Source organism: Phaenicophaeus curvirostris, chromosome 1, assembly GCF_032191515.1.
Source record: "Phaenicophaeus curvirostris isolate KB17595 chromosome 1, BPBGC_Pcur_1.0, whole genome shotgun sequence".
Classification (NCBI taxonomy): domain Eukaryota; kingdom Metazoa; phylum Chordata; class Aves; order Cuculiformes; family Cuculidae; genus Phaenicophaeus; species Phaenicophaeus curvirostris.
In genome coordinates, this window is record NC_091392.1 from 156714487 (window position 1) to 156724895 (window position 10409).

At 44.7% G+C, this 10409-nt stretch overlaps 1 protein-coding gene across 2 annotated transcripts in view; it reads right to left on the reverse strand.

Moving 5' to 3' along the window:
- Positions 1–9446, reverse strand: part of UGGT2 (UDP-glucose glycoprotein glucosyltransferase 2) — an 89256-nt gene extending 79810 nt beyond the window's left edge. For both annotated transcript variants that reach the window (XM_069878870.1, XM_069878879.1), the window contains exons 1-2: positions 9282–9446; positions 5364–5446 (exon numbers count right to left, since the gene is read on the reverse strand). In XM_069878870.1, coding sequence (XP_069734971.1) covers positions 5364–5446; positions 9282–9439 — 241 coding nt within the window. In that variant the 5' untranslated portion in view covers positions 9440–9446. The remainder of the gene's footprint in view (positions 1–5363; positions 5447–9281) is intronic.
- Between the last annotated feature and the right edge of the window lie 963 nt (positions 9447–10409).

Here is a 10409-nt window from a genome sequence, read left to right on the forward strand (position 1 = left end):
AGCTGCCTTACATAGACTGTATTTGATCATCACCATCTAATACTAAATTCAATGGATGAGTAATCCTTCTCTCTTCTATGTTTCCTAAACCAACACACAGTCCTGGTAGAACTCAAAATAGAAATTCAGCTTCCCGTGTTTTAAGCAGTGAATGCAAAAAATCTGAAAGTGGCAAATACTTCCATATTGAAGCATCTTTCAAGTAATTATTCTTTCAAATTTTCATCAAGTTATCTCCACAAAAATAAGAATTTGATCCAAAATTTCTGCCTCTCTGCTTAGCCCCAAATAATGCTCTATTAAACACAATAAATAGGTATTAGAGAATTCTAAAAATAATATCTCAATAAAATATTTTCATAATAACACTTAATTTTTTTGGCTTACAAATTCCAGCTGTGCTTTCACTGCTGCATAGAAAACAGCTGACATTTTTGCTCTGAAAGATGATTAAGACAGCCATGATTTTACTAAGTAAAAGCCCATAATTTGTCATGCGCCTTTGAAAATAATTGTATAACATATTGACATGGTTCCATTTATCAAATCATGCATCTATTCCTACTATTTCAACTTATGTTCACACTGCTGGCTTCATGCAGAGTACAACAGTACTTGAAGCTTCAGTGAGATAAATGCATTTACATCACACGGTAGAAATGTTAGAAGATCCAACTAATGCAATAATACTTTTTAAAGTTTATTGCATACAGAAGTATGGCTTCAGTTTTGCAAATTCTTTTCACACAGTATTTGCTCCTTGAAACTTGAAAACTACTTGCCCTCCAGGCATATTTTAATGCTTCACTCCATGCCAAAGAGTAGAAGTCATAATAAATTTCTTAGGATGTTACAGGGAACTACAGAGAAACAGATTAAACTGGTCATAAAATGTTGCATGACGGCACATTATTACTAATTTCATTAACAAGGTTGATATAAAAATAAATAAAAGATAATATTAATAGGTTAAAGTTCCACATTGCAGACATCTGAACACATATGAATGAACTACATATCTGTAAACTTCTAGCCAAGAGTAGCCAAAACCAACCCAGCAGACCCAAAAAAACCCTGAAAAGCTATTTTGCCATCTCTAAAGATGCCTAAATTTGTCAGCTGAACAGCTCTTTCAACTCCTCTAGCAAGTTTGCAGATGACACTAAGCTGGGTGGAAGTGTCGATCTCATGGAGGGTAGGGAGGCTCTGCAAAGGGATCTGAACAGGCTGGACTGCTGGGCTGAGACCAACAGCAAGAGGTTCAACAAGGCCAAATGCCGGGTCCTGCACTTGGGGCACAACAACCCTATGCAGTGCTACAGACTAGGAGAAGTCTGTCTAGAAAGCTGCCTGGAGGAGAGGGACCTGGGGGTGTTGGTTGACAGTCAACTGAACATGAGCCAGCAATGTGCCCAGGTGGCCAAGAAGGCCAATGGCATCTTGGCTTGTATCAGAAACGGCGTGACCAGCAGGTCCAGGGAGGTTATTCTCCCTCTGTACTCGGTACTGGTGAGGGTGCTCCTCGAATCCTGTGTTCAGTTCTGGGCCCCTCACCACAAGAAGGATGTTGAGGCTCTGGAGCGAGTCCAGAGAAGAACAACAAAGCTGGTGAGGGGGCTGGAGAAAAGGCCTTATGAGGAGTGGCTGAGAGAGCTGGGTTTGTTTAGCCTGGAGAAGAGTAGGCTGAGGGGAGACCTCATTGCTCTCTAAAACTACCTGAAAGGAGGTTGTAGACAGGAGGGTGCTGGTCTATTCTTCCAAGTGACAGGGGACAGGATAAGAGGGAATGGCCTCAAGCTCCGCCAGGGGAGATTTAGGCTGGACATTAGGAAAAAAATTTTCACAGAAAGGGTCATTGGGCACTGGCAGAGGCTGCCCAGGGAGGTGGTTGAGTCACCTTCCCTGGAGGTGTTTAAGGCACGGGTGGACGAGGTGCTAAGGGGCATGGTTTAGTGTTTGATAGGAATGGTTGGACTCGATGATCCGGTGGGTCTCTTCCAACCTGGTTATTCTATGATTCTATGAAAACTGATTAGTTGAACTGCAAGAACTGACCAGTTACCTATGCAGAGTCATATTTAAACATCAACATTTACCATCCATAATCTACAGCACTATCTCACATCATAGGTGGATTAAAAATAATTAGAGGAGATGACCAGGATGGTCACAAAAGAAAGTGATGGTCTATATTGCAGCTCCTCAAATCCCATGTACACACAGCACAAAACTAATCAGAATGTACACTGGTGGCCCACGGAAGAATTTAAAGTACTGATGCACAGGAGGCAGGGAATGTAAACATAAAGGACGTTATTAGTCAGGAGAGCACAGAGTGCTGGGATCATTATTTTGAGAGATGGGGGCATGGAGACCGTTCCAACTGCAGAGATGCACATATCTGTATCTACAAATCAACTAGGGAATTGGAGATCCCAAGTAACAGCATTTCAAACAATCTCCGGCCAGAGAAATATTGATGACGTTCAAGTCAGATGCCAGTAGAGAGGGAATACTTCCTTTGATTACATGATTATTACAGTAGTGCTGTGCTTGAGAAACTGATTCCTCTTGAGTCTTTAAGGCTGATATGTCCATAAAAATACTTACCTAATTTAGTTGTGAATAACGCGTAGTCTTCTAGATTACAACAAATAATTTGCAAGATTGTTGTTTATATGTAATAAAGATACTGTTGTATTTTTTCAGAGAAAACAGTTTCCCTATAAATGTGTCTGTGGGGTTTGGTTTTTTTTTTAAATACACATTTAAGAGGTTGCTGAAAATTTAATATATCAACTGAACCACTTGGGAAGACAGTAAACACTCAAGTTCTAATTAGTCGGCAGGGAACTGGCTACTTACCTTCACTCTGCGTTCCTAAATTAGCCTTTTGAGACTCAAAAGCAGCAGAAGGTTTAAAATGTAATCTTCAGTGTTTTGTAACTGTGTTGTTTTAAATTTTTGCAGCTTTGATTTCTTTAAAACATACATAAAGCCCAAACCAGCACCATCTGCATTTTTAAATCTTTCACAAGCCTGGTGGCAAGCATGCTGTATATTAAGCGAATATAAACAATGTTGTCCATGCTACCTGAAAACCTCACTCTGATTTAATATAGCCTATCCCATCAGTAACTTTATATTCTTCATAGTGTATTATCTCAATGGTACCCAGGCTAAATTGATTTCACATTTAAGGAAATGTTAAAACAACCAAATACATCAGACTAAATGCCTTACCAAATCCCACATACATTGTTCCTACCAAAACCACTAAATTGCTACATACATCATAGCTAAACAGACCATTACTAGACCTAATTTGCTAAAGCTGAATATCTTAAATGAGCAAGTTAACAACAGACATTCATTTGATTATTCTAAATTTAAAATTGCAACTTTTGAGAACTGATAAGCAACAGATTTGAAATCATCCAAGGCATGATTTAAATGGAAAAGAAAAAAAAAGCCACCATATCCGATTTTAAGTTGCTTTTTAGCTTTAAAACGTCATGATTCTTCCGAAATACTCAACAGGAGGTTGGGATACAAATCTATCATAAAATTCTCATATAAACCAGCTTCAAATCTAGTAATTATTTACGTTCTATGAAAATATTTCTATTTGAAATCAACCATGCTTTTATTTCCCAGTTATCCATGCTACCTACACCTGGTATCATTCATAGCAGAACTGAGAAGTCAATCACCCTTAATTAATCCTTTTAAAGCCAGATCAAGCCTTAATGTACCATGAGCATCCCCCTATGTCAATGTGTCTTGACATACAACAGCTAAGACAGAAGCCATTCCATGCTATCCAGAGAACAAACTTCTCAGAAGTAAACGATTATACACCTCTCAGTAACTCTGCCACTTCACTATTTCACTATCAGTGTTCTTCACTCCAGCTGACTACTTTATAGTAGGTGCCTAATGCAAAGTTCCCTACTTAAAGAGGCTTAACTGTTGCTGGATACACAAGATCCTTAAAATATTTCTATTTCATACTTAGTTTGTTGACTTCATTTAGACATGCTTAAGTTGGAAGGATCAATATTGGTGTGATTTTGTCATTAAATAACCACTTTCTTTTCCTCTAAAACTGCATCTTCCATTCTCATCCTGTTCATAATGTATTGGTTTGCATGCATACTACTACCCCAACTATACACTGACATATAGGAAAACCACTTGGTGCCAGAACTTTCCATTTTCCTGCATTATAAACATAGGATTCCGGAATCTCCTGTAGCAGTTTGTTCCAGTGTTTATCCAGCCCCACAGGAGAAACATTTTCTCTACTATCTAACCAAAATTTCCACTTTTCAACTCGTGCCCACTGCTTGTTTCATATGACTGCGTACCTTCAGTTAGGTTCCATTTTCTCTATACTATTCTAATAGGAAATTGAAGATATGAGCCTCTCCCTATTCCTCCTTCCCTCAGGTTGAATAAAACCCAATTCTCTCAACCTTCCCACAGAAGCCTGCTCCAGTTCCTTAACTGTTGTGGCGATCCCCTCTGAGACTTGCTCCAATGTATCTTTGTTTTCTTTTAACTGGGAGCCCCAACCTGGGCCACATACCTGATAAGCTGTCTTACAAGTGCCACAGATAATCACTTTTCCCAACCTGCTGGCTACACTAATGCTGATGATGCAGCCCAGCACACTCGGCTTTCTCAGGGATAAGAATTTAATGCAACTCACTGTTGACAAGAATCCCCATGGGCATTTCTCTAGTCACTGTCACAGCTTGTGCTGTTGCTGAGATTACTCCAGCCCACGTGCGGGAGCCAGTAAGGCACCTTTGCTGAAATTCCCAGTGTTTCTGTTGGCATTATCTGCCCAGTCTGCCAAGGCGCCTCTAATAGCAGCTCTACCCTCCAACTTCTTTACTTCTCCCAGTTTTGTGTCATTAAGAACCTTGTGGATGGTGTAAGCCTTGCCACTGTCCTATGCATTGACAAAGACCTTAAACAGCATTAGTCAACAGTACTTGCCTCAACAAACACTACTAGCAGCTGACCACGGGTCACCTACTTCCATTTCCCATGTCCTTGTGTCCTTACACAGAGTGGTTCAGAGCAGCACTGACCACCCATTAATTGTCTTTAATCTTAAAATTTCTGTTCCGTACTGCAACAGTAGTTGAGTCCATCTTGTCTTCCTTGCTTTTAGAACTCTTCTACAGGTAGAGTCCCCAGGGAAAAATATGCCGAAACTTTCTGATAGAAAACTACCAGCAAGCAAGAGTGGAAAAGTTAAGCTTTACCTGACTGGAACTAGTCAATGTGTTAACTTCATTTTTATACATAAAACACAGTACGCGATAATATATTGAAACAATTTTACTTACCTCCTCGCTTATAAATTGTTAATTCTCGTACTGTTTCCAAGAACTGCCAAAACTTCTCGTTACCATCTTCTGCAACAAATTCACTGTTTAAAAAAAAAATATTAATTGTCCACAGGTTGACTTTGTCCAAATATGTACCACAGTAAAATAACACATACCGAGCAACAACCAAGTGCTTTGTATTCAAGTACTGTCTTTGCAGCATAAAACACTGAACAGTGGCATACTTTGGTTAAAAGAAACTTTAAACAAAACACTACCAATCTGAACTCAACAATAAGAATTGTAAAGCAAGCAAGCTATTCTGTGATACAGAAATAAACACAATTCTTCATTTTACAGGTATTCCAATATACAATTATATGTAAAATCAATTCAGCACAAAAATTTTATTTAGTAGTGCCTAAATATACAAATAAGAACACAGACTCTGTCAGGTTATCATTTTGCATTAAATTACAGGTTTTTATTGCAGAAAATGTCTACTTTGCTACACAGGTGAGGTCCGCAGTCTCTAGAACACTTCCAAAGATGTGTTAATCCCCACAAAGCATAAAAGGTAAGGTTTGCTTTATTCCAAATACTATTCTTTAATTCACGAATAACACTTAAGTTTTGTTTTTTATTAAGGGAACATCAGTTGCCTTATTCTCATCCTTACATATGCCAAAAAGAACTACTTGCTAGCATAAGTGTATTGTTTTCTAATCTTACTTTGGAAGTTTGCCACTCCTTTGATTACAGGAGCTTGCAATCTTCTTTGATGTGAGATCTCCAAACATCAGCAAATAAGTAAAACAAAACAAAACAAGATTTTAAACCAAACTGGCAGGGGATTCACAAACATGAAATACTGGAAAATTTTTAATTTTCCTATTTTGAAATCATGTTGACAAATCAGCAATACCTTTTTTTTAAAAGAAAAATAAAAAAGACAGGTTTCGCTACTTCAGCGAAATCTGAACAGGCTGGACCGCTGGGCAGAGACCAATGGCATGAGGTTTAACAGGCCAAATGCCGGGTCCTGCACTTGGGGCACAACAACCCTATGCAGTGCTACAGACTAGAAGTCTGTCTAGAAAGCTGCCTGGAGGAGAGGGACCTGGGGGTGTTGGTTGACAACTGACTGAATATGAGCCAGCAGTGTGCCCAGGTGGCCAAGAAGGCCAATGGCATCTTGGCTTGTATCAGAAACGGCGTGACCAGCAGGTCCAGGGAGGTTATCCTCCCTCTGTACTCGGCACTGGTGAGACCGCTCCTCGAATCCTGTGTTCAGTTCTGGGCCCCTCACCACAAGAAGGATGTTGAGGCTCTGGAGAGAGTCCAGAGAAGAGCAACAAAGCTGGTGAAAGGGCTGGAGAACAGGCCTTATGAGGAGCGGCTGAGAGAGCTGGGGTTGTTTAGCCTGGAGAAGAGGAGGCTGAGGGGGGACCTCATTGCTCTCTACAACTACCTGAAACGAGGTTGTAGACAGGAGGGTGCTGGCCTCTTCTCCCAAGTGACAGGGGACAGGACAAGAGGGAATGGCCTCAAGCTCCGCCAGGGGAGGTTTAGGCTAGACGTTAGGAAAAAATTCTTTACAGAAAGGGTCATTGGGCACTGGCACAGGCTGCCCAGGGAGGTGGTTGAGTCACCTTCCCTGGAGGTGTTTAAGACACGGGTGGATGAGGTGCTGAGGGATATGGTTTAGTGTTTGATGGGAACGGTTGGACTCAATGATCCGGTGGGTTTCTTCCAACCTGGTTATTCTGTGATTCTGTGATTCTGTGATTCATAGAGAATCACAGAATCGTTAAGGTTCAAAAAGAACTCTAAGATCATCAAGTTCAACTGCCAGCCCAACTCCAGCGCGACCACTAATCCACGTCCCAAAGTGCCACATATATGGTTTTTTTGAACATCCAGGCATGGTGACTCCACCACTTCTCTAGGGAGCCTGTTCTAATGTTTCACCATTCTTTCAGTAAACAATTTTTTTTCTAACACCCAATCTAAACCTCCCCTGCAGCAACTTGAGGCCTTTTCTTCTCATCCTGTCACTTGTTACCTGGGAGAAAAGACCAACACCCCCTTCACTACAACCTCTTTTCAAGTAGAAAGCACTTCAACATCCTTCTTGTAGTGAGGGGCCCAAACCTGCACACAGCATTCAAGGTTGGCCCATTGCATCTCCTCGACCTAACGTGTGAACAGTTTGAGCAGGTCAAATATGAAGCAGTTTAAATAACAGAAGCCTGTCATAGAATCATAAAACTGCTAGGTTGGAAAAGACCTTTGAGAACATGAAGTCAAGCATACCTGTCCACTACTAAATCATATCGCTAAGCACTTCATCTACAAGCCTTTTGAATACCTCCAGGGATAGTGACTCAATCACATCCCTGGGCAGCCCGTGCCAGTTCCTGACAAATCTTCCAGCAAAGAAACGTTTACTTATGTCCAATCTGAACCTCCTCTGGCACAGCCTGGATGAGATAACTCCCTCTCATCCTATTGCCTATCACTTTGGAGAAGAGACTAATACCCATCTCGCTACAACTTCCTTTCAGGCAGTTGTAGACAGTGACAAGTTCCCCCCTCAGCCTCCTTTTCTCTAGACTAAACAGCCCCAGTTCCCTCAGCTGCTCCTCATAAAGCTTGTGCTCCAAACCCTTCACCAGCTTCATTGCTCTTCTCTGGACATGCTCCAGCACCTCTGTGTCTTTCTTGTAATGACGGCCCCAAAACTGAACACAGGATTCAAGGAGCGGTCTCACCAGTGCCGAGTACAGAGGGAGAATAACCTCCCTGGACCTGCTGGTCACACCGTTTCTGATACAAGCCAAGATGCCATTGGCCTTCTTGGCCACCTGGGCACACTGCTGGCTCATGTTCAGTCGGCTGTCAACCAACACCCCCAGGTCTTTCTCCTCCGGGCAGCTTTCCAGCCACTCTTCCCCAAGCCTGTAGCTCTGCATAGGGCTGTTGTGCCCCAAGTGCAGGACCCAGCATTTGGCCTTGTTAAACCTCATGCCATTGGTCTCAGCCCAGCGGTCCAGCCTGTTCAGGTCCCACTGCAGAGCCTCCTTGCCCTCCATGAGATCAACACTTCCACTCAGCTGAGTGCCACCCACAACCTTAGTAAGGGTAGGTCAGGGCTATCCATAGCATTTTCCAAAGGCAGACAACAGTTCAGCCTTGCACCACAGCACTTTAACACACCCTCTGACAGAAGAAGGGGAAGAAAGGCAACTGCGCCGCATTCCCCCTCCTTCTATGCAGTGGAGGGAAGAGAGTGATACCAAAAATTCTGGCAAATAAATTATTCAAGATTCGTTTTTAAGCTTTAGAAAGCCAGAATCCTTTTTCAGGCCTGGGCAAGGCGAGGGAGTGATCTCCATCCATCATGTGCAGCCAGACAAGAGCTGGTTACAGAATGTATTTCCCACTCACATGCATATGGATAAACTTTCCCAGAAATCTTATGCATGTTCTATTACTTCCCCAGGACTAATTTTAATGTTATTATGGACTCCACAACAGCCAAAACTCTTGCTGATTTGGAGCTTGGAGCCAGCTCTGCCTGACCTTGCACTTGGGACAGGGAAAGACTGCAAACAGAGATGATAACAGGAGACAAATCTGCACAGATCACACTGAACACAAGACGTGAGCATCTCCAAAGCATGAGCAACGTCTGGGAAAACAGGGTTGGAAAGAAAACATGCTACCACAGGGACAGCCTGTCTAACTTCCAAAAAGTACAATTACTTCGATGAAACTTTAGCTTAAACCAAAACCATCCCCCTTCTTGTGATAGTAACTCCTTCTTATGGCAAGGGAGCGCCCTCCCTCCCCCTGCCGGCTGTGCCCGGGGCCCCCGCCCCCCAGGGTCACCGCTCCTTCACCCCCATCCCCACGCAGCAGCCGGGGATGCACCTCGCCTCCAGCAGCAGCGGCGTCGCCGGCCACTTCGCCGCCAGCCGAGCCGTCACGGCGCGGGAAGAGGCTGCGGCTCCACCGCAGGAGCACGGCGGGGCACGCAGGAGGGCGAGAAGAAGGAAGAGGAGGGCAGGCAGGGGCGCCCAGCTCGCCATGGGGACGAAGAAAGCCCCGCGGCTGCGGCCAAGCTCCCGCGGCCGCCCCGGCCCCGGCGCGCGCACCCAAGCCCCGCCCCCGCCCCGCTCCTATTGGCTGCGCCGCGCCGCCCGCCTCCCCCGATTGGCCGGCGCGGAGACCAATCGGCTGCTGACGCCGAATAAACAGCGGGGCGAGCCGGGCTCGTACAGTGACACGCGGCGCTGCGGGCCGGGCGGTGGCCGCTACGTGGGCGGGGCCTGGGGCGCGCCGGCCAATGAGAGGGCGGGGCTTGGGGGGCGCTGGCCAACGAGGTGCTCCAGCCCTCTGGTCATCATTGTAGGCCTCCCTTGGACGGGCTGGAGAAGTGGGACTGAGAGGACCTCGTGAGGTTCAAGAAGGCCAAGTGCGGGGTCCTACACTGGGTTGGGGCAAACCCTGGCTTCAGTACAGACTGGGGGATGAGTGGTGGTAAATGGACTTCTCTCCAGCTGGAGGCCAGTGACAAGTGGGGTTCCCCAGGGCTCAGTGCTGGGTCCAGCCCTGTTCAATGTCTTTATCAATGACCTGGATGCAGGCATCGAGTGCACCCTTAGCAAGTTTGCAGATGACACTAAGCTGGGTGGAAGTGTCGATCTCATGGAGGGCAGGGAGGCTCCAAAGGGATCTGAACAGGCTGGACTGCTGGGCTGAGACCAACAGCAAGAAGTTCAACAAGGCCAAATGCCGGGTCCTGCACTTGGGGCACAACAACCCTGTGCAGTGCTACAGACTAGGAGAAGTCTGTCTAGAAAGCTGCCTGGAGGAGAGGGACCTGGGGGTGTTGGTTGACAGTGACTGAACATGAGCCAGCAGTGTGCCCAGGTGGCCAAGAAGGCCAATGGCATCTTGGCTTGTATCAGAAACGGCGTGACCAGCAGGTCCAGGGAGGTTATTCTCCCTCTGTACTTGGCACTGGTGAGACCGCTCCTCGAATCCTGTGTTCAGTTC